General features: G+C 38.7%; 1 protein-coding gene across 1 annotated transcript in view; it reads left to right on the forward strand.

The window, feature by feature from the left end:
* The window catches only part of ANKIB1 (ankyrin repeat and IBR domain containing 1), a 575,165-nt gene that overhangs the window by 424,119 nt on the left and 126,337 nt on the right, over positions 1-24,709 (forward strand). The window contains exon 7 of the mRNA XM_053714029.1: positions 8,565-8,653. Coding sequence (XP_053570004.1) covers positions 8,565-8,653 — 89 coding nt within the window. The remainder of the gene's footprint in view (positions 1-8,564; positions 8,654-24,709) is intronic.

A 24,709-nucleotide genomic window follows, 5' to 3' on the forward strand; every position in this document is an offset into this window, starting at 1 on the left:
TCTCTAGACTTAGTTAAGAGGGCCAAAATCTCCCTCTGCCCCTGGTCTGACCACGACTCAGTTCAAGCTGACATAATTTCCACTAACACCACTCACATTAGACCTAACTGGAGACTACCCCACCAGATTCTAGAGGACATACCCTTTAGGGAGGAACTCTGTAGAGATATCACCCACTTTATTCAAACTAATGATAATCTTTCGGTCAGAGATGACACATTATGGGGCGCAGCTAAAGCGACAATTAGGGGTCTTTTTATCACTAAACAATCGCATCTCAGAAAGCAGGCAGGCCTTACTCTCTCACAGGCTCATATTAAGTTGAGACAACTAGAGGCGTGCAATAGAGTCACAGTTTCGGCAGAGACTACCTCTCAAATTATTGAGATTAAAGACCACATATCCAGGATCGAACTGCGTAGAACCCAAATTAACCTCACCAAGCTCAAACACTTATTTTACTATAAAGGTAATAAAGCCGATACTCTGCTGGCAAACAAAATTAGGAAAAGAATAGGAGCATCCAGGATCCATTCCATTCAATCATCGGAATCTCATCTCCAAATCCCGTCCCAGATAGGTGAGGCATTTGCCGACTATTATGCCAAGCTCTATAATATAGCCACGGCTGAGTCCCCTAGAACCTCTTCTCAAGAGGTATTGGAAACTTACCTTAAGACTCTATCGTTACCCACTCTGGCCCCAGAACAACGAGAAGTCTTGAGCTCCCCCTTCTCTCTTCCAGAGGTCATGAAAGTTATTAAGAACGCAAAGTCTTTTAAGGCCCCTGGCCCGGACGGTTACCCGGCCCACTTCTATAAGACCTATGCCCTGGAACTTGCCCCGTTACTGCTAAAATTCTATAACTTGGCCAGAAAGGAAGGTAGCTTCGGGAGCGAATTTCTTGAGGCTAACATTATCACCATCCTTAAGCCGGACAAGGACCCATCGCTCTGCGCGAGTTACAGGCCCATTTCTTTGATAAACACGGACATTAAGTTCTACTCTAAGATTCTGGCCAATCGTTTCTCCAACCTTCTACCTTCACTTATTGACCCGGATCAGGTAGGATTTGTCCCCCTCCGAGAGGGTCCAGACAACACGAGGCGTCTTCTTAACATACTCACTTCTGCATCACGACTCGGGAGGCCACTCGCGGTCATCTCTCTCGACGCTGAGAAGGCCTTTGACCGGGTCAGATGGCAATACCTTTGGGCAGTCCTTGAGAGATTCCATTTCCGTCCCGATTTCATAGCGGCCGTTCAAGCTCTCTACTCCTCTCCTACCGCCTCTGTGAGAGGCTTGGGCTTTCACTCCTCTCTCTTCTCTATCACCAATGGGACCAGGCAGGGGTGCCCCCTCTCGCCGCTCTTGTTCGCTCTTTCAATAGAACCTTTGGCTGAGCAGATTAGGTCTGACCCCCAAATCAAAGGTGTCACATTGTGGGGTACCTCGCACAAAATCGCACTTTTTGCCGATGATGTTACCCTTTTTCTGTCCCATCCTGAGCGGGGGATCCCCAGACTTCTAGATCTGCTCACCACATTCGGGGCCCATTCTTATTACAAATTAAACCTGTCAAAAACGCAAGTATACACGCAAGGGTTCTCCAGTACACAATTAGCCCCCCTCACTGATACCTATAAATTCAATTGGACTGAACATTCTGTTCATCACCTGGGTATTAGGATCTCTAGTAGCCTCCCACAAACAATTAAAGATAACTATCTTCCCCTCCTAACCTTCCTCCGCTCCCTGAGGAAGGACTGGAATCTCCAACATGTTTCCTGGTTGGGTAGGATTGCGGCGTTGAAGATGTCGTTCCTTCCCAGGCTGACGTACCTATTCCGCTGCCTTCCCATTAACTTACCGAGACACCTGCTTCTCCAATTCCAGAGTGGGTTTACTAAATTTATCTGGATGGATAAACCACCCAGAGTCGCGCATAGAGTGCTTCAGCTCCCTACGTCCATGGGGGGCATAGCTTCACCGTCAGTGACACGATATTACGAGGGAGCAATGCTAACCCATGTTTCCCAATGGGGGGTTAGGTCGTCGGATGCCAAATGGAAATCCATAGAACAGGCCTCACTGCCTTTCCAAATTACCTTACGGGACCTAATCTGGTTCCCCCCACATTGCCGAAGAGAGTTGGCCTTAACCAATCCTGTTGTATGTGAATGTCTCAGCTTTTGGGATAAAATACGCCACCATCCTCACGTTGCCCCACATCCTTCTCCAGTTACCTCCTTGGCGGGCCTCCTCTCGGGTTTACAAGATTCTCATCCAAATAAATGGGCCCAATTAGGTATCAATAGTATATCGGACCTTTGGTCCACGGCCCCATGTGACTCTTTTAAACAACTATCTCAAATTAGTGCAGAGGTTCAGGTCCCATCGTATTTACCCTTTGAATACCAGAGGATCAAGAGTTTTCTTTGCAGTTGGGGTTTTAAACCCAGCCTAAACCGTCCAATAACCTTATGGGAGTCCATATGGTCCAGGGGAGAGCGACTGTGCAGGCCCTTATCTATCCACTATACGATATTAGGCGGATCGCGGAACCCAGAAACCCCTAACCACCTGTCCCGTTGGGAGACGCTAATAGGTAGGTGCATGTCTCCCGAGGAGTGGGAACGGGCTTTCTCCTTGACCCAGAAAGCTATCCATTGTTCAACGTTATACGAAACCTATTTTAAGCTGCTATCTCATTGGTACTATGTACCTACCAGGTTAGCAAAAATTTTCCCGAATGCGTCCCCCAATTGTTGGCGAAATTGTGGGCATAGGGGTAATGCGCTACACATTTGGTGGGAATGTCCCGTGATTCAGCCTCTTTGGCAAAAGTGCTTTTCAGTGCTAGAGGATATGGGCATCAGGATTCCTAGGCTGTCTGCCTCAGCCCTTCTTCATCTAAACTTACACTCACTTCCTAAAAACCATGCGTATATTTGCATCTACCTGTTTTTGACTGAGAAATACTCTATTGCATGCTCCTGGAAGAAGGAGAGAGCCCCAAGCTGGGCGGCGATCCGCAACAATATGGCCTACATGTACACGATGGAAAAGGATGTCTTTTACAAGTTAAATAAATCTGACCTATTTGAGTTGATTTGGGCTGACTGGAAGGAGTCTTACAACACAGACTGGAAGCCTAACGCGACCGCTCAGGACATTTAGACCCCCGACTGTGTCTCCCTTTAGTCCGCCCTCATTCTAGTTTTCCGGGATGCCTTACCAGGACAACCCTCCCTCTCCTTCCCTGTCTTAGCCTACCCCCCTACTCCCACCCCTTCTTTTCCCTTTTCACCCACCTTCCTCTTTCCTTCTACCTGACCCTTATCAAGGTTTTTTAGATTCTCAATCATTATGACCCACTTCCCCCCATACCTTCAGACTTGTCGGTCATGGATCAAGACTTGACAAGTCAGACTCACACTCTACAATCTATTGCAACCTAAAATGTTTATTTTCACTTTAGATGCATTCAACTCTATGTTATGTTTTGAATGTCAAATCTTTGCATTGGAGCTGCGTCTCCTCGTCGTATGTACATATATCTTTTGGTTTTCCAATAAATATTTTAAAAGTTAAAAAAAACAAAACAAAAAACAAAAACAAAAAGGGGAGATACTGTGAGTAGGGGACTGGGGGTGACCTATAATAAAAACAAATAGGGGAGATACCGTGTGAGCAGGGGACTTGGGGTTAATTAGACGGGGGGGGCTTAAAGTGTGTGTGACTAAATTGTTTGTGGGGGTAGAAGATTGAGGTACTAAATAAAAGGAATAGTAGTAGTACACATGATGGCAGAAATAAGATTATCGCCTTAGGATAAATGTGACTGGCTTCTATAAGCATAGGTTATACGTGACTGGCTTCTATAAGCAGGTGTGATGTGAGAGAGTCTGGGAGAGTGTGTGTGACAGTGTGTATGTGACAGATAGAATGTATGTGGCAGAGTGTGCGTGACAGTGTGTATGTGACAGATAGAATGTATGTGGCAGAGTGTGCGTGACAGTGTGTATGTGACAGATAGAATGTATGTGGCAGAGTGTGCGTGACAGTGTGTATGTGACAGATAGAATGTATGTGGGAGAGTGTGTGAGGATGAGAGAGTATGTGAGAGTGACAGTGATTGTGAGAGTGCAGAGAGAGCGAGATATTCAGTGACAGAAGCGCGGATAGTCTGCAGACTGCGGTGCAGTAATTTAAAGTGACAGTCATGTATACACCATGTGCAGGTCTGTGCTATGTTGTTTTCTAAACATTAACAAATGAGTGCTTGATCATGTCAGTCACTGTATTCCTTCCTTGGTCACACAGTGCAAGAGTGTTTGTCCCTCATTTTAAAGGGACATGAAACCAAAATTTTGTCTTTCATGGTTTAGAAAGAGCATGTCATTTCAAACAACTTTCAAATGTACTTCTATTATAACATTTGCTTCATTCTCTTGATATAGCTGCTGATTGGTTGCTGCACATAGATGCCTCATGTGATTGGCTCACTGTGTGCATTGCTATTTCTTCAACAAAGGATATCTAATGAATAAAGCACATTAGATAATAGAAGTCATTTGGAATGTTGTTAAAAATTGTATTCTCTACTTGGATCATGAAAGAAAATTTTGGGCTTTAGTGTCCCTTTAAGTGAAGGTTGTCATGATTAACATATATTTTTTTTATTGTGCTACATGTTGCAAAAAAAAAGAAGAGAAAAATTAAATGTATAAAAATCACGTGGGGGGGGGGGGAGGGGGGCCCTTCATGGATTCTTGCACCGGGGCCCTGAGGTTTCTAGTTACTCCTCTGGTTTGGATAAAGGTTTTGTCTGCAAATACTTTGAACAAAACAGTGAATATCAGGAAGTTAGCAATCTTTCTATGAAATAAGACAGAAAGAGCAGAAATTTGTCCTTTTAGACTTTGATTCATATTAAACCTGTTTTTAAATCTATTTCTGCTACTTAGAGTCTCAATTTTGATTTTGATGATTTTACAGGCTCCTCCTTTAAAACCTATGCATTCACTGGACATTAAATTACTTTCTTGGAAAGTGTTATTTATTTTGGCTATCTCTTCTGCTTGAAGAGTTTCTGTATTGTCTGCTCTCTCATGTGAGTTCTCTTTATCTGTTTTTCCATCAAGATAAAGCTGTTTTGCGGACTTCATTTAAATTTTTGCCTAAAGTTGTGAATTCTAACAACATCAATATGGAAATTGTTGTTCCTTCTTTGTGTCCTAATCCTAAGAATACTCTTAAAGGGTCTTATTATGTTGAGGCTTAAGATTTCAGAGAGACTTCTAGTCTATTTGTTATTTTTTCTGGCTCCAGGGAAGGTCAGAAAGCCTCTGTTATTTCTCTGGCTTTTTGGTTGAGACTTTTGATTCAAAAGCAGCCACTTGGTCTTCATTGCATACTTTTTCTAAATTTTACAATTTTTATGTGTTTGCTTCTTCGGAAGCAGGCTTTTGTAGAAAGGTTCTTCAGGCAATTGTCTCAGCTTGATTCTAATGCCTTTGATTTAAGGTTTTTTTTTTGTTTTTTTTTTAAGAAAACTTAATTATTTTTTGAGATTTAATTTCTCAGCGGAAATAGCTGTTTTTATTTTTGTCCCTCCCTCTCTAGTGACTCGTGGACTTCCACATCTTGGGTATTATATCCGATACGTCACTAGCTCATGGACTCTTGCCACTATGAAAGAAATGAATTTATCCGGTAAGTTCTTACATGAATTATGTTGGTTTTTTTACTTTTTATTAAACAAAAGATTATGTAATTTATTAAAGGGACAGTAAAGTCAAAATTAAAGTTTAATGATTCAGATAGAGCATGCAATTGTAAACAACTTTCCAGTTCACTTCTGTTATCAAATTTGCTTTGTTCTCTTAGTATTTCTTGTTGGAGAGTAAATCTAAGTAGGCTGGTAGAAGCCCAGGAGCGTGCATGTGTCTTTAGCATTCTGTGGCAGCAGTATTTGCAACTATGTATAACATTGCTATGAACATTGTTGCATACACTGCTCAAAGACAGCTAAAGACACATACACACTCCTGGCTCATCTAGGATTACTTTTTAACAAAAGATACCAAGAGAACAAAGCAAATTTGATAATAAAAGTAAATGTGTTTACATGCCATGCTCTATCCAATAAATTTTAGTTTAATTTTTTACTTTACTATCCCTCATGAACTGCATATTCAAGAGTTTTAACACTGATAAAAGTGAAATATAAATGTAGTTGTCTAAGGTCATAAAAGGCCTCATCCAAGGCACGCTGTGTCTAAAATGATATTTAATTTGAGACATACTTATCTTAACTTTTTGGAATAATTTAGTGAAAGAAGCAAGCAATCACTGGCGGGTGTTGCTTGCCATCCCAAATATATTTATTTTCATTTTATTTTTGAAATCTAAAAAAGAAACAGAGTTTTTTGCACTGAATTTCTGATGTATTGGAATGGAGTTCTTTTATTCTGTATGGTTATTTATACAATTATACATATTTCTCTGTGTGTCCCTTTTTATCTTCTTTTAAGGCACTTTTATAAGAAGAGATAAATACAGTATACTACATTCTGTGTGATGTATAACAAACACACTAGGCTACCAGCAAATTCATCTGTGAAATCAGTTATATGATCATTAATAATAATAGAACATTTCAGAAAATAGGACATTTATTTTAACACTCTTCAGTTCTGGCAAAAATAGGGACTCGTCCAAGCGGTAAATAATCATTTTAGCTCAGTACAAAGTGTCATCCATTTATTATTACCTGCAAAATATTTAAAAGTGGAACATCTAAGTAAAAAAAAAAGATTGAAAGCACAATAGCATGATGTACGTTTCCGAGGATAATTCAGTGAGAACAAAGCAAAATTGATGATAAAAGTAACTTGGAAAGTTGTTTAAAATGACGTGCCCTATAGGGGAATTAGGGGGGGAGGGGAGGTTCCCCCTTTTTTTTTCTTCTCTGGGGGAGGGACAGAGCACAATTCGACTAGGTAATTAAATCAGGAAAGGTAAGAACCGGCATTTGCAATTATTCATTTGCATAAGTATCTGTAGAATACAGGAACTCTTGAGATATGGCAATCTTATGATCTATATCGCTTGATCCCTTTAGCTTGTAACATCTATCAGTTGAACAGGGTCAGATTCTTATCCCTGATCTCTAGAGTTATAAGGCAGGTGGAGAATTTATATAACTCGTTGACCAATTGCTTTGATAACTCAATTTATTTTCTTTTAGGATAGTAGAAGTAACGCAACAGTATTAATATTTTTTAACATTAACTCCCCTCTAAGGGAGGCTATCGATCTTTGTTAGTATTATAAAATATAAAATTCCCAGCAGTGTGTCGAGAAATCCCGGATAGAAGAAAGTTTAGTGTTATTGTCTATTCTGTATTATACAATGTTGATGTATTCATTGATGTAAATGTACATTTATTTGTCTTGCTAGGCGTTAACATTGTAGCTTCTCATTTTTTCTTTTGTTTTCTGTTGTTCATGACACATGGTTGGTTTAAAATAAAAATATATAAAAAATAATAATACATGCCCTATCTGAATCATGAAAGTTTATTTTTGACTAGACTGTCCCTTTTAATGTGACAATTATACTGACATTTTCAACCCCTGTGATAGATAAATAGATATATAGATATCAATTATAAACTTAAAATATATAGATGGATGATAGATAGATAGATAGATAGATATAGGATAGATAGAGGAAAGAAAGAAAGAAGAACAGTTAAAATAATATCAGTGTCAATTATCATTATGATAGAAGGAATAGGACAGTATGGAATAGGAAACAGTACAGACATTAAATAAAGCATCAGTCTAAAAAATGTTGATTACTGTTCCAAGACTGCCAGGTATTAATGACTGATTGTACTGCCGGGTTTACTGTCAAATAATTTATATTGCATTTTGAGGTTGACCTCGAGCAGCACAGAAATAGTTCAATCAAGAAAGAATTACCTATGCAGTTGCTGTGCTGTTGGGACAGATCAGTTTCTTCTGGTATTTGATCAAGTTCTGAATGAGCTTTGCCAGCAAAATGTAACAGATTTAAGAATCAACTGTAGCCCTAAACCACTTAATCTTGAATACAATTGCATTTTACAGGATTTAAGTTCAGTCTATCAGTAGTAAAAAAAAACAGTGATCATTTGAAAATCAATAGCCTCTATTTATACTGATAATGAAATGCAAGGTTAGATAGTCATCAAAACATATTTTCTTTTAAATTATAACCCAACAGAATAGTCCTACTTTTCATTTAAAGAATGTGTCTCAAATAGCAAGAATGTGTGAATTCTAATAATATACAGTATATTTAATAATATATGGTGTCCACAGTCATGTATTTATTGCCAATTTTAGTATATAATTTATATACTGTATATATATTTATATAATATTTCATATAAAGTTGGTGGGCTTTCATTCTTGGGATTAATTTTATGTTTGTTATTTATATGTATGATATATAGTTCTTTCGTCAATGATCTAAGCAATTTGACATCTTTAATTTTTGTTACCCGCAGTGTGGCATCTGCATGTGTAATATTTCCGTATTTGAAGACCCAGTGGAGATACCTTGTGGGCATGAATTCTGTAGAGCATGCTGGGAAGCGTGAGTATTCAAATTTGTGATTGTAAATTTGTTCTTACTGTAGTTTGGTTCTTTGATTTTGACTTCCTTGAAAAGATTTAACCCAGAATATTCAAGGCTAGAAGATTATTATCAATGTTAATTGTTTACACCAGTGGTTGGCAAACTTTTTTTCTGAAAAGGGTCAGATAGTGGCAAACTATAGGTACTTTAAAAAGAGAGAAAAAAATCCAAATTTTTATTGACAAAATTCAACATATATTACAAATAAATGTTTTAAACTTTCAAATTGAAATGTATTATGAATATTTAAATATTCTAAATTTTCCTTCGAATTGTAAATATTGTGTTTACATATAATGTAGTGTGCTGAGCAGCAATGCAAAGGGATGAAAGTACCACATATGGTTTCTGTTGCAACTACTTAGTCATCTTTCGTATTTAAGTTACTTTGAAAAGGACTGTAACTTGAATAAATGTCTTTTGTGAATGACTTAAAAGCTGACATAAATGATCCATTCATATCAGTTTTAATGTCATAATTTACTTACGTTTCAAGTACTTGAATCATCAATCTATTTCTATAAAATAAGTAAGTGACCTTCATATATTGTATGAACGCAATAAGTGAGAATTAAGATGGGTGATTTTACGAATAAAACTGTCTAAATGTAATCAGATGAGAAGCATGTTAGTTTAAAGTATAAATAGGTGACTTTTTTGTTAGCTTTTGAATGAGCTGTATTAAAAGATCAACATTACAGTATTGAAAAATTTGTGTTAAACAAAACATAATTGTAGTAGAATAGCGTCCATACATTGTGTTAATAGTTGACAATCCGTGGCTCTTTGGCTCTTATCACTTACACAGTTCAAGTTATCCATGGATTGTACCGCTGTTCAATCTCAAATCTTTTTACATTTTTTAATTTGAATATAATACTTTAACAATTGCATCTGTAACTTTATAAAAATTAATCAAAAATACATTTTAACGAGTATGCAAAATACTTTAATAAAGTAACTTTTAAAATAGAACATTAACAATAGATTGAGAAAAATAAAAAAATAAAACTGGGTTTAAATCATGATATACTAATAAGAGAAGTAGAATTAAAAGCATAATAGCAAGTTAAAAGGGGAGAAAAAAAGAGGGCGGAATTTAAAAAGCTTACTAGGAAGAGGGAGAAACATATGGGGAGGCACTGACTTGTTATAATAATTTCAAGACTGATAAAGACCAAAGGGTTGTGTGCTAATCTTGGTGGTTATTAGCCGAGTTCCAAGTTGCCATCATCCATTCATTTATCTCAACTCTACCTATCCGCAGATAATGGTATCTCTCTAATTGGAATGATGATTCAACTTCCATAAATTTATCAATGGCACCTCTGGAGATTTCCACCTATGTGGAATAAGTATTTTAGCACTGTTGAGCATAATAAACAGAAGTGACAATTTTGCCACGTCCTTAAGTTTTGGAATGTTGTAAAAAATCAAAATGCCTGGTTCCATAGACACTTTGATAGATAATGCTTTGTTAATGAATGTGATAACGTTGTACCAGAGCGGTTTCAGTTTTGCACAGTTCCACCACGTATAAAGTAATTCAGCTTCTCTCCCACATCATCTCCAGCATCCTCTGCTCTGTGTCTTATAGCTGAATTTGATTCTCATTGTTGTTAAGTACCACTGTGACATAAATTTAAAATTAATTTCTTGAATTCTCGCTTACACAGAGGGCTTTTTGTGGTTTTGAATATCTTTTCCCAATCATTTATTCTCAAGTGTAATCTTAATTCCAAATGCCATTTATGAACATACAATGGAAGTGAGGACTCACATTTAGGAGTTAACAGTTTATGAATAATTGAAACCATATGGCGTGGTATGATTGGAAACAGGCATATGTTTTCAAATGCAGTCAGGGGTCGGAGGGTGTTCTTTTTTTTTTTGTCTATGTGTGGTAATATAATAGGCCAGTTGTGTATACGTAAACCAAGAGGAAAAGTTGTTTCTTTCTAAGGTGGTGATAGTCCACCAAAATCCTATTGGTAATTCACTTCCTGGCCGCCAGGAGGAGGCAAAGACATCCTACAACGAGGAGCAGGCAAGGATAGAGGTGTTCAAGTTTTTGAAGAATTACAGAGATAGTAATCCTAGAATTTCCCTCAATGGATAGTTCCTCAAAGAGAAGGATTTAGGAGAGTACTGGCTGTGCAAAGTACATCTTCTTGTTGGAGTTGTGGTCAGAAGCCTGCCATGGGTGTGGCTGGGATAGTTCTCTAGCCTCCTCCTGTCTGGCCTTAAAGAGTACTCTCTAAATATATCCTCTACTGTTTGTTACAGCACAGGATGGGCTATCTTCTGTCTCCTCTGACCTCCATAAGGTTAAGAACAGTGGAAGGGACTGTCACTGGATAAGTACCTATATGTCTCTCTCAGCCCACAAGGTATCAAGGGTTGTTGTGTTTCCTAGCCTTTCCTAGCAGTACAGCACCAATAGTTACACTTGTTGGGTAGTTCATAGCCTGTACTAGCGGTATAGCACACAGTACTCCTGTATGACAAACATGGCTAATAGACAATGCTAAGCTTTGTGCACAGGGTAGCCTGTTCATTCACAGAGAGTGTTTGGATATACACTTAGTATACACTGTTAGGCCTAATTTATTATTCCCTACATCATGGTACATAATGTTATGTAGTTGTGTACATACTTTTCAATAGCACTATCTATAATAGCTTTGTGCTATGGCATTGCAAGCGAGTCATTTATTAGCCTGCTCTCGTTACTGCCGGCATGTGCCATTTTCAGACCTCCTTCAGTCTAAATCTAGAGCACTAATCTGCACCAGAGCCTTTATTTCAGTGCATTGTGAATGGAGGCTGATGCTGGTCGTTAAAGGTCTTTTGTGCCAGTCATAGTTTTGGGGAGCTTTCCACATGTTGTGGTATGGAAGACCTAGTGCTCAGGAAGTATACGTTTGGGCAATACTGATGCAGCCTGTCGTTGTCGGTTCAAAGCAGGACACGCTGTTATTACTGGGACTGGTCTGCAGCGGTCGGTATCTTAGTGCTCTTATTCTTGTTTCTTCCTACAAGAGTGCCAAGATGATGCCAGGTACAGTGAGAAGAGGCAGTGAGCTGGAATATGGTAGGAGTTAACTATTCTTATGCAGCACAGTATTAGGCGTTCCTCACATCTCCCTCATGTGAGCGGGACCTCTCTCCATTCCCACCTGGCACCTGTTTCCTTTTCCATCCCTGGAGGGGGTGAGTTACCTATACCAGGAGCAGAAGGGTTTCCTTTGTTAAAGTGAGGGTAAACTTTGATGAATGAAAGCCCAGTTTTCAAAAATACTATTAAAAACAGGGGCACTTTCATTCATCAAAGTTTAGAAAGCAGCCGTTTTGTTTTAAAATGTACCTTTCTTCTTTTCACAGCCGGAGCAGCTTCCCCCACCCGGAGATCCTCTCTTTACATGTCAGCAATGAATAATCCGGCTTCCTCCAATCAGGTCATGCCGTGATTGGAGGAAGCCGGATTAGTCATTGCTGACGTGTGAAGAGAGGATCTCCGTGTGGGGGAAGCTCCTTACTTATCCAGTATTTTTTTAAACCGGTTTTCATTCATCAGAGTTTACCTTCACTTTAAGATATGTACGTAGGGGTGTTTGCTATAATGCTAAGTACAAGTGATTATTTACTCCCACTTAGTACTTAGGGTGTCCTGTCATTTTCAGTATACACTGTTTCATTGGGCAATAAGGTACATACTAACCATATAGCCTATGCACATCTAATTCTTTTTAGGGCACCCTGTGTCTGGGGTTTAGGACATTTTTCAGCTTTCCCTGTAATTGGCCAATTCTGTGAATTTTTGCTATAGATAATATGCTCAATGGATTTTTCCACTCACTTGGCAGTTAGGGGTGGTTTTCCTCATGGTTCTTGGGGGGAATAAACATCATTAGAGTTTCTACAGGGCTCACACATGTATTTATAGCTCTTTATTAACTTAAATATGCACATTGCTAGTGTTCAAGTTCTGTACTGTCTCATCATTTATTATGGAACAATCTGGGATTGTCATTAACAACTTAAACTTGTTAGCTCATAGGTCTCAGAGTTTATTTATTGCCTTGCAATATTTACTTATGTGTGAATACTACATTATTTGTTATACTTGTACTGCTATACTACTACTATTTATTGCTGTGCAATAATATACTTAAGTTTGTGTAGATACTACAGTATTTTCCATATCTTGTATTAATGTTATTTATTGCCATGCAAAATTATGCTTGTGTGTGGATACTACTATATTCTCTATATTTGCCCTACTGTACTACTGGTATTTATTATTTGAAGAGAGGCATCACAACTTACACAGCTTACTTTATTGCACATATTATTGCTGGATATTTCTTCATAGTGTGCAAGAGATTTCTTCATAGTGTGCAAGAGATTGACCCTCCTGGGACTGAAGCCATCATGGAGGATCCCCATGCATATTGTGTAAATCTACTACAGTGTGCCCTGCAGCTCAGCGTTGTGGTTCCTGCCTAGCATCAATTTTGCAAAACCATCCTCAAGACCCAGGTCCAGCTCCTGCAAATAAACACAAACATAACCTAAACCATGCTTCAAGTTCTTCCTCTAAGGGCAGTTCTTCTGTTAGCCCTTTAATAATTAGACAATCTAAGGAATCTGATTTAGACAGATCCTCTTCAGTGTCTGACGGAAAGGTCCTGTCTGAGGATTCCTCTCCCGAATCGGACAAGGAGTTTGAGGACGCTATGTTTCACTTTAGTATGGATCATTTAAGGGCTTTACTTAAGGAGGTGTTAAAAACTCTGGAGGTTCAGGACAATAAACAGGTTGAGGTCAAACTAGAACAAAAATTAGACATGATATTTAAACCAAAATCTAATGCTTCTTAAACATTTCCTTCTCTTGTAGCGGAGATTATTTCTAAAGAGTACCTTTTTCCTCTTCTCCAAATTTTAAGAAATTGTTTCCAGTCTCAGATTTGAATCTGGAATTATGGGGAACTATCCAAAAGGTAGATGAAGTGATTTCTACTCTTGCCAAAATATCAACTATCCAATTAGAGATCCTATGGACCGTAAGTTAGAAGGTTATTTGAGAAGGGTCTTTTTGCAGGGTGGTTCAAATGGCTGTGAGTGTGGAGGTGGTTGCAGGTGCCGTTGCTTTTTGGTGTGATTCTCTTTCTGAATTTGTTTTGGAAGAATCTTCCTTGGAGGACATTCAGGAGCACATCAAGTTCCTTAAATCTGCAAATTTGTTCATCTGCGATGCATTGGTACATATTATCTGCATTAATGCTAAGAACACTGCTCCGGCAGTTTTAGCCAGAAGGGCTCTTTGACTAAAATTTTGATCTGCAGATATGATATCTAAGTGTAGACTTTAATCCCTGGCCTTTAAGGGTAAGTCTTTATTTAGTCTGGGTTTAGACTCAATTATTTCTACTGTCACAGAGGGTAAGGGTGCCTTTTTACCCAAAGATAAGAAAGCTAGGCCTAAGGGGAAGGCTGGGGGCATTTTTGATCCTCACAAAAAAACAAGAATCAAAGACTTAGCTCCTCCCCAAAACTGGAATCCTCCAGGACTACCTGGAGACCAAATCCAGTATGGTCTAAATCCAAGTAATCCAAGAAGCTTTTAGAGTCTAAATCAGCATAAAGGTGTGGCTACCGATCTGGACTTGGCTCCGGTAGGGGGCAGACTATCTCTTTTTAAGGAGGCTTGGGCTCAATCTGTCCAAGATCCATGGGCCATGGAAATAGTGTCTCAGAGTTACAGGATAGGTTTCAAGACTTATCCTCCGCAAGGGAGGTTTATTCTGTCTCACATTTCCAAATGCAAAGTCAAGAGATGGGCATTTATTCACTGCATACTCGACCTGGAGAACATGGGGGTCATCGTACCAGTACCCTGTCAGAACAACGGACAGCTTTCTATTCAAATCTGTTTGTTGTTCCAAAAAAGGCGGGTACGTTACGTCCTATCTTGGATTTAAAGACTCTGAACAAGTTTCTAAGGTTCCCTTAATTCAAGATGAAAAATATACGATTGATTCTCCTTTTAGTTCTTTCGGGTCAATTCATGTCCACCATAGATCTGAAGGATGCATACCTTTTACATTCCGAACCATCGAGATTATAATCAATTTCTTCAGTTTGCCTTTATGGACAAACACTATCAATTCACAGCTCTTCAGTTTGGTCTGATTACGGCTCCCATAATATTTACAAAGGTCTTGGGTGTCCTGTTATCGGTCATTCGTTGCTCCTTACCTGGACCTGGACCTGGTTCAGGCTCCATCATTGCCTTTAGCAGTTGCTCATACGTAAAGGTCTAATGTGTTTTCTTCACAGTCACGGCTAGAAGATAAATTAAGTAAAAAGCTCACTCTTTCCCAACACAAGTGTGACATTTTTGGGAGTCATCATAAACTCGGTGGAAATTAAACTATTTCTAACAGAGTAGTGCAGACAAAAGCTCCAGTCGGCCTGTCGTCTACTGCAGTCTCAACCTTTTCCTTTGATAGCCCAGTGTATGGAGGTTGTGGGTCTTATGGTTGCTGCTTTGAATGCCATTCAATTTGCAAAGTTTCTATTGTGTCCGTCACAACTTTGCATTATATGCCAGTGGAAGGGGGATCATTCCAACCTCTCTTAGATGATTCATTTACCACTGGAAACAATTATTTTCAGAATATAATCATTTAAATAGTGCATTTGGGAGGACTCTCGAGTTGTGGTATTTATCAGAATTTCTGGTTTATGCAGAAAAGAGGTCAATGGTGATCGTTTTGATGATATATGAGTACTGGTATTTATTAATCTATTCCATTTGAGGAAACATTCTGTTAAGTGGGGGTATTTCTTTCAGTCTCTGATGTGGAGATAGCCAGGCTAGTAGTCCTACGTTCTCTATTTGTAGTATATACTTATCTAAAAGGACCCACTGTTTTTGAGTAGTATTTGAGCTCCATTCCACTAACAATTGGAGCGAAATGGCCAATCTATAGTGAGCTAGTTCAGGAACACCTAGACCTCCCATATCTCACAAAAAATATAATGTTTTCTTTTGGACCCTGGGTTTAATTTTATTCCATATGAATTGTTCAATTATAAATTTGGTTTTGTGTATTTTAAGTGAAATTACCTTTACAATAAGTGGTTTGGAAACTGCAGTGACAGATACCAAGTGAATTTCACCCAGAGCTCTTTCTTTTGTGTTCTAACACTCTCTAGCAACTGAAGTTTTCATAGAAAAAATGTGACAGTAGATCATGTCTAATGAATGCTTTCTCGTATTTGCTTTTTAGATGTTTTATATTTTTTGTTGGTTATGCATTTAAAAGTTTATCCCAATAAAATGAATCTGAATAAGTATATATAAAAGGACCCAAAGTCTAATTTTGAAACCAGCATTGTCTGCTGCTTTCAGAAGTTGGGCAACTACTTGGAAATTTTGCTTTAAGATAAACCATTAATACAGAAAGCCCTAAATGTTTTGTCAGTTGAAAAAAGTGAGAACCTGCTATTTGTGAGGATGATGTGACAGAGAAGCATGCTATACTCAGAGGGTTGCTGCCACATCTGTTGTCCTTATATGTTCTCTGTGCTCTTACTCAGAATAGATTTCACTTCTTGTTCTACAGAAATGCATTGTATGCACTTGTAGTGGTCATACCTGCCAACTTCAATAATAATATATATATTGGAGTAGCCATATTAGTCCAGTAGTTAAATGTCAAAATATTATTGCTTCAGACCTGAGGAAGAGAGGAAGCTCCTATAAGCTTGTCTTTTACTATATAATTTTAGTCCAATAAGAAAGGTATTTCTGCATACGGCAATACTCTTGTTATTTATATATATATATATATATATATATATATATATATATACAGGACTGAGACCAATCAGGGCCCCCTCTGTCTCACCCTGACCCAAATTTATGCAAATGAACATAGTAGCCTCCCTGTCCTGCCCCCACCAGGCCCTCCCAGCGTCAAGGGCCATAGACAGGGCCTTCAACCTCCAGGGTCAGACCCCACACTCCATGGCCCTCACAGTGATAGACCCCCGACAGGAACCCTCACTCTAGCCCCCCCCCCCCCATGCAACAATCCCCACATCCTGGCACAACTGCTTAGTTACTGATAGGACAGCTGTCAACCCCAGCTTAAGCAGCACACCAGGAGCCATGGAGATGCCAGGTCCAGGTCCTATTTGCCTGGCTGATCAGTCCGCCCCTGTGTGTGAGTGTGTGTATATACATATATATATATATATATATATATATATATATATATATATATATATATATATATATATATATTTATATATATATAGTTCAAACCACAAGAGCTTTCTACCCTACTAAGAATAATTAGTACACACTAGTTTTAATTGTCACACAGAACTGAAATTAGTGTAGGAGGGGGGAGGATCATGGGTGTGGCATTTGCAAAGGTGCGCATGGGCATCATAGGCAGGGTTGTGTGGTCTGGGGAGTAGGTAGTCTAAAAGGGGCAAGGCATGTGGGGCAGATCTAACCCTCCCCTTCATCACATTGACCAATGTCACACAGTGGGGTGCAGCCTAAGATATTGGGGTGATTTTACATTCAATACACCCCAACAGAACCACCACTAGTGCGATTGTATGAAAGCATGTCCTGCACAAAAGTTGTTTGTCTCTCATATCTGGTTTGTTTCTTGATTCATTGCTGGGACAATACACATTCTCCTGCATTTTGCTAATACGTTCCAGCTTAAAGGGATACTAAACCCAATTTTTCTTTCAAAAATGGGCCAGCTCCTAAGCTTTACAATCCTGCTTTTTACATAAAGATAGCAAGTGAACGAAGAAAATGTGATAATAGGAGTAAAATAGAAATTTGCTTAAAATTGCATGCTTTATCTGAATCATAAAAGAATAATTTTGGGTTTAGTACCCCTTTAATTGTATGTAAACTGAAGCTTTTTTTAAGGGAAAGGAAAATGTGTCCTAGAGTTGAACAGTGAATATAACTTACCCGATTTGATTTATTTTATTCACTGTTCCTGATTTTCTTGGGAGATATCTCTAAGTGGTGTGATTTTAATAGAAAGATATAGCTGATCAGAAATTGTAAAGATAAGCTAATTCATATTCTACTTTTATGTATCACTGTATGTCATCTGGATATCTTGCTTTCAGATTGTAATTTCTATTAAAAGTAATACAAAAATGTGGGGGCGGAGTCTAGCCACGCAGGACGATGGCTGCAAACTTCTAGAGCTCCTAGGCCCCATGGCAGGCAAAATGTTTTTTTTATAAGTTAGGGCTCTCTATATAACTTGAAATATACAGCTACAAGGGGGGAGCATTAGCGAGGAGCAGATGAGCAAAGAAAATAAAGACAAACAAAACATTTCTCCTCCAATATCGCACTAAGAAAAAACAAGCAAGGCGGCGATAAGGAAAATACCCCGGAGCAGCGGATATTACAGACACAGCAAATACTCTGACATCACATTACCCGGACCTCGCTGTGCACGAATACAGCACCAACTGACAAAGCAAGCGGGGATAGTGTGAGGACAGCGGCAGGACATAACAGCAAGAGGAGCGGGTACTACGCAAAAACGCTTACCGCACATCAGCCGCCCCCCATACGGGTCTCACTTGTGGACGGACGAGAACCGGAACATTGCAGAAAGTTGCCCTTTGATCTCGCTGGGACACAGGGCCGCAAACAAGCTCAGCCGGGAAGTGCAGCCAGAGGCGGGTGAGTGCGCAAACAGGCAGCCTATCTTATGCACAGACACTGCAGTGGCCATTTTAAAACAGGCCTGTGAGCAGGGAGCTGCTCCGTAGTAGCGGAGGGGAGAGCTCAAAGTAATAGAAGCTGCACATCAACACTGCACACTCCAATGCCTTTAAAATAAACTTATGCAATATTAATAATCAACAAGAAGTGCTAACAAACAAAGAGATTAAAACAAGATAAATAAAGGATAATAATAAACCAAAAAAAAAAAAAAAAAAATCAAACACAAAGTACCATACCCAAATACAGGACTTACAGCAAACATAATAAGAGACAAGCAACAACATAAGAGACACTATCAGTTCCAGCAACAGAAATGACCAGCAAAACATCAACAAAGGGTGATAAAAGTACCAGATCCAGAACTCTAGGACAGTACTTAAAACCTATGGAGCAACAGGATTTTATGCCAACTAATCCCACATGTACAGAAGGAGCTCAAAATGAAAGCACAGAGCCATTACAGATAGAGCTACCATCTAATTATGTAACGAAAAATGACCTTACTTCTCTCACAACGAAAGAAGATATGAAAGTGTTCATGCACGAAGTCAGATCCCTATATAAAGACCTCCATACAGATATTACAGCAGTATCAAATAGAGTGACGAATATAGAAGAAGAACAGACCACAACCAACTCTACTATTAACACTCTCACAAACAAAATCAAAGCCCAAGAAGACATGATTCAGTCTCTGAGCAACAAAATTGAAGACTTAGACAACCGCGGACGTTGCAATAACCTCCATATCAGAGGGGTGCCAGAATCTATATCACCAACTGCTTTGAGAGGCTACCTGCAAGATCTGTTCCGCACGGTTAAAGGGAAACCTGGAGCAACAGAAGTCCCTATCGAAAGAGCTCACAGAGCCTAAGAGCCAAACCACCACCAAAGGCACCGCCGAGGGATATAATTATTAAACTACTAAATTTCCAGGACAAGGAAGAAATTCTTAACAACGCTAGAGCCAAACAACCACTCCAACACGCAGGTATACCTCTACAAATATTCAGTGATATTAGCCCCACCACACTTCAGAAGAGAAGGGCTTTATCATATATTACATCCTCCCTACAACATCACAAAATACCATATCGCTGGGGATTCCCGGTATCTATAATTGCAACTAGAGACAATAAAACAGCAATATACCGCACCGAAAGTGATATAGACCAATTTTGTCAGACATTGTCTATAGAGGTCCCAGACGAACCGACACCAATGGACAGCTCAGCCCCAACACACCACCAAAGCAACAGTTAAGAAACCGTTCAGTTTTAAAGTTCCACACTCCTCCGACACATGCAGAGGCTGAGAAAGAAAAGCAGAGAACCAGAAAAGAACTGGGTAAGACAAAATTGTATATCTGTTATGGACACTATAAGACTAGAGACATGAATACATGTTATTAGTAATTAAAGATAATAGCTAAGTTATGGGACATTTCCATGAGGGGGCCAAGCCCTAACGCAACAGCTAGCAACAGGCCCGCCCTATGCTGGGAGCGAGTTATAGTTCACACATGTATAATTATAGAACTGTTCCCTCTCTTTGAAACAGACTTTGGACATGGATTCCTGTTCTAAAATAACATCCTCTTACTATACTAGGATGTCCGAACACACCTACAACATAAGTAAATAATTGAGTGTACTCGGACACCAACAAACTGATTATACCAAAAGTAATACAAAAATGTAATATATATTTTTGTAATATAAATATATATATTCAAAGACCGCTGTCCAAATGAACTTTTCCTTCCAATAAATTCTACGTAGGAAAAACTTACTATTAAAAAAAAATATATGTATTTTTTCTCTGGCAGATGGAGAGCGTTGGAGGTTACTCTACATGATTCAATATGAACCAAGATAGTAAAGAGACTTTATTTTCCAAACTATTATTGTATTTTAGCGGACACCAGCAGCCTCAAGTTTTTAATACGTTATTGCAACTTAATTGAAAATAACATTTTCTTCCACAGTGGAAAGAATAACAGATGCCTATCATGGGCAAAGAGAAATAAATGCTAGGTTCCTGAACCCCAGGGAAATATGCTCACTCTGTAAAGAGAAAAGTGTAATAATCTTATGAATATACTGCATCAAACCTCTAGCAGAAAGATTTGTGGATGGAAAATAAAACTTGAAATATTTAGTTGGAATTTACAACATTTGCTAGTGACATTATAACATATATTGCTAGATGTACTTACTTGTTATGAGCAAATGTATGGGATGCATATCACTCAGTGGTCTAATATTTATAAATAATATAGATGGGTAAAACAGATTTTTAAAAAAAAGCTTGTTAAGGGTTCAGTAAACAACCTGAAATTACAACATTTTTCTGCAGTCTTTCAATGGATTAACATATTAGCAAAGTCAGAACATTCACCAAGATTACAAGTTATGCTCTAAACCGGGTAAAGGGTAAGTAACGCAAAAAAATGAGCGGTATCACACTCTCCATAGCGCTGCCATTACATGTTACTGAAAAACCTTCTTTTGTTGTGCGGTATGGTGTGATAAGCTCCATACCGCACAAAAGCCAAGGCCTGACTTGACGTGCTAGTGCACGTTTTACCCCATAGACATCAATGGAAAAAACCGCCTAACACCTGTGATCGCGGGATGGCGATCGCTGTAATGCAATTCCCATTGATGTCTATTGGGAAAATAAAGTTACATTAAAACCTAACACACTAGCATAAACCCCTAGTATTGTCGCCCCTCAACATCGCCGACACTAAATAAAGTGGTTAACCCTTAAACCGCTGCCCCTGCATCGCTAACACCTAATTAAACCTATTAACCCCTAAACCATTCAAGCACCTCTTATCCTATTGGCTGATTTGAATATTTCAGCCAATAGGAATGCAACGGTACTCCAATATAAAAGGGGTACCTTGCATTCAAGCTTCAGTGTGCGGAGGATGAAAGCATGAAGAGGAGGCGCCACCTGGATGAATGAAGGCACCACCGAGATGAATGAAGATGCCCCTGCGATAGATGAAGATGTCGCCGCATGGATGAAGACTTCTCTACGCCTGGATAAAGATGGATGTCCGGACTTCAGGAACTGTGAGTAGATTTTCTGGTGTTAGTGTTATTTTTTTTTTATTTAGATTAGGGATTTTTTTTATTTTAATGGGCACAAAAGAGCTTATTGCAAAAGAGCTGATTGCCCTTTTAAGAGCAATTCCCATACAAATGCCCCTTTAGAGGCAATGGGTAACTTAGGTTTTTATTAGACTTTTTTATTTATTTTGAAGGGTTGGTTGGGTGGGGGGTTTTATTGTTAGGGGGTCTTTGTAAGTTTATTATGTAAAAGAGCTGTTTAACTTCGGGCGATGCCCTACAAAAGGCCCCTTTAAGGGTTATTGGTAGTTTGTTAGATTATGGGCTGTTTTTATTTTGAGAAGGCTTTTTTGTTTTTATAGGGCTATTAGATGAGGTTTAATTTTCATTATTTTGGATAATTTCGTTTATTATTTTTTGTAATCTTAGTGTTTTTTGTAATGTTAGATCATTTTACATTTTCGTAATTTAGTGTGTGTTTTTTTAATTTAGTTTTTTTTACTTTTAGTTGTTAAATTATTTTAAAATAGTAATGTTATGTTAATTTATAGTTTAATCATAGTTTTTTTTATTTCACAGGTAGGTTTGTATTAATTTTAAGGTAGTTATATTGTAATTTTAATTTAAAGTTAGGGGGTTGTTAGGTTTAAAGGTTAATAGTTTAATTTAGTGTTTTGCAATGTGGGGGGGCGGCGGTTTAGGGGCTAATAGGTTTATTATAGTAGTAGCAATGTGGGGGGCGGTTTATGGGTTAATAGGTTTATTTAGTGTTGGCTATGTGGATGGGCAGGCGGTTTAGGGGTTAATAACTTTATTATACTATTTGGGATGTGTGGGGATGGTGGATTAGGCATTAATAGGTTTAATATACTATTTGCGATGCAGGGTGGATGGCAGTTTTGGGGTTAATAGTGTAGTTTATGGGTGTTACTGCAATTTGTTACAGTTTTGTTATGAGTTTTGTGAAACATTTTTGTTTCGCAAAATCCATAACTACTAGTCTCAGATAGAGGAATGGATTGTGGCGGTATAAACTATAACGCTAGCGTTATAGCCGGACCGCACAACCCATAATACAGGCGTAATGAAAATCCCACACTCAAAAGTCATTTTTTGAGTGTGGAATGGGGAGTTGCGTAAAGGCTAAAATGCTAGCGGTATAGCTGTACCACCACAACTTGTAATACGGGAGACCTGCATATTCCACGCGCAATGGCCAATTTTTCAGCGGTATAGCCGTACCGCAAAACTTTTTAATTTTGCTTATTTTTAGAACAGATTAACACCTTGTTTGCTGCAATTGGTCCACCCAACCCTTTCCTTATTTGGATTATTTGGAGGAGATAATCCAGACTTGAGTCTGGAGAAGTCAGGGTAAATTTAGAACTCCTTTTTCAGGACTCTTCAGACTTGGCCTCTGTTGAAAAGGGAATCTCATCTCTGCATTCAATCAGACAATGTCACAGCAGTGGCTTATATCAATCATCAGGGGGGATCTCACAGTTCTCTAGCCAAAAAGGAAGTGTCTCAAATTCTTTCATGGGCAAAAGTGAATTCATGTCATGTCTCTGCAGTTCATATTCCAAAAATGAACAAATGGGAAGCAGATTTTCTCTGTCGTCAGTCTCTGCATCTAGGAGAATGGTCTCTTCACCAGGATGTGTTTAATCAGATTGTGGATCTTTTGAGTCTCCCAGAGAATGATCTGATGGCTTCTCATTTGAACAGCAAACTTCCCAGGTACTTTATGAAGTCCAGGGACTCTCAAACAGAGTTTGTGAATGCTCTAGTAGCTCATTGGTCATTTCAGCTTGCTTATCTGTGTCCTCCTCTGGTCCTTCTTCCCAGAGTGATTTCCAAGATAAGGCTAGTGAAATCATCAGTAATCCTGATTGCTCCAGCTTGGGTTCGCAGGTTTAGCTCAGATGTCAAGTTGCCCTGCTTTTCCACTTTCTCTGCGTCTGGACCTTCTGTCTCTAAGGTCAGTTATTATATCTGTATCTCAAATCGCTAAGCTTGATGGCATAGAAGTTGAACGGTTCGTTCTTAAACATAGGGGATTCTCAGATTATGTGATTGAAACTTTAATCCAGGCTCATAAACGTTTTACTAGAAGTATTTATCAGAAGATCTGGAAGGCTTTTATTGCTTGGTGTATAGATCATGGCTTTTTCTGGCATTCTTTTAGAATTCCTAGAATTTTGCAGTTCTTACAGGATAGTATGGATAAAGGCCTTATCTGCCAGCTCTTTGAAAGGTTAGATTTCTGCTCTTTCTGTTTTGTTTCACATGAAGACTGCTAAGTAGGGATGGGCGAATGTTTCTAAAAATTTGAAATGTAAAACTAATTTTGATACATTTGTTTGTTCAAATCGAATTTTGAATGTTTATATAACATTCTATTTTCGAATTTTTCAATAACGTTCAAAAATATTCGTTCGAATAATAGAATGTTTAGCTATGTATTTAGCTATGTATTTTTTTTATTTTCAAAAAAAGCTTTATTGAAGGTATCAATAATACAAAGCAAATAAATTAACAACGTGAGGACACAACCTGCCCTCAAAACAGCATAAACTTATACAGTTAAAGGATGAAAATAACAGACTTTGTTCAAAACGGCACCCAGGACTCAAGAGATAGTAGAGAACCAGTATGGTACCATACATCATATGTGGGGGAGACTCCAAGGTCTCTAGGTCTAGAAAAAGGGAGAGAGGGGAAAGAAATCAGAGACAGGGAATTGTAATAGGAAAAGAAGGGGAGGGGGGGAACAATGATTGTTATGCTGGGTTGTGACGCATGTACCGAGAAGTATCTTGTATGCTAACTCACAGGTAACTTACGCTATTGTGTATGTCAAGCTAATCAGGTGCTAGGATATTAGGTTTCCAAGTAGTGTCATATAAGTCCTTCCAGTCAGCCCATGTCAGCTCGAAAAGGTCAGTGTTACCCAATTTGTAAAAGATATCTTTTTCCATAGTATATATGTAGGCCATGTAGGAACAGACTCTTGCCCAGCTAGGCGGGGACTCTTTTTTCCAATCCGATGCAATTAAGTGTTTAATGGACATAAAAAGATAGATGCTGATAAATGCATAATGCTTAGGAATAGAGTGAACCCCTATATGAA

The sequence above is a fragment of the Bombina bombina genome, chromosome 5, assembly GCF_027579735.1.
Source record: "Bombina bombina isolate aBomBom1 chromosome 5, aBomBom1.pri, whole genome shotgun sequence".
NCBI classification, from domain to species: domain Eukaryota; kingdom Metazoa; phylum Chordata; class Amphibia; order Anura; family Bombinatoridae; genus Bombina; species Bombina bombina.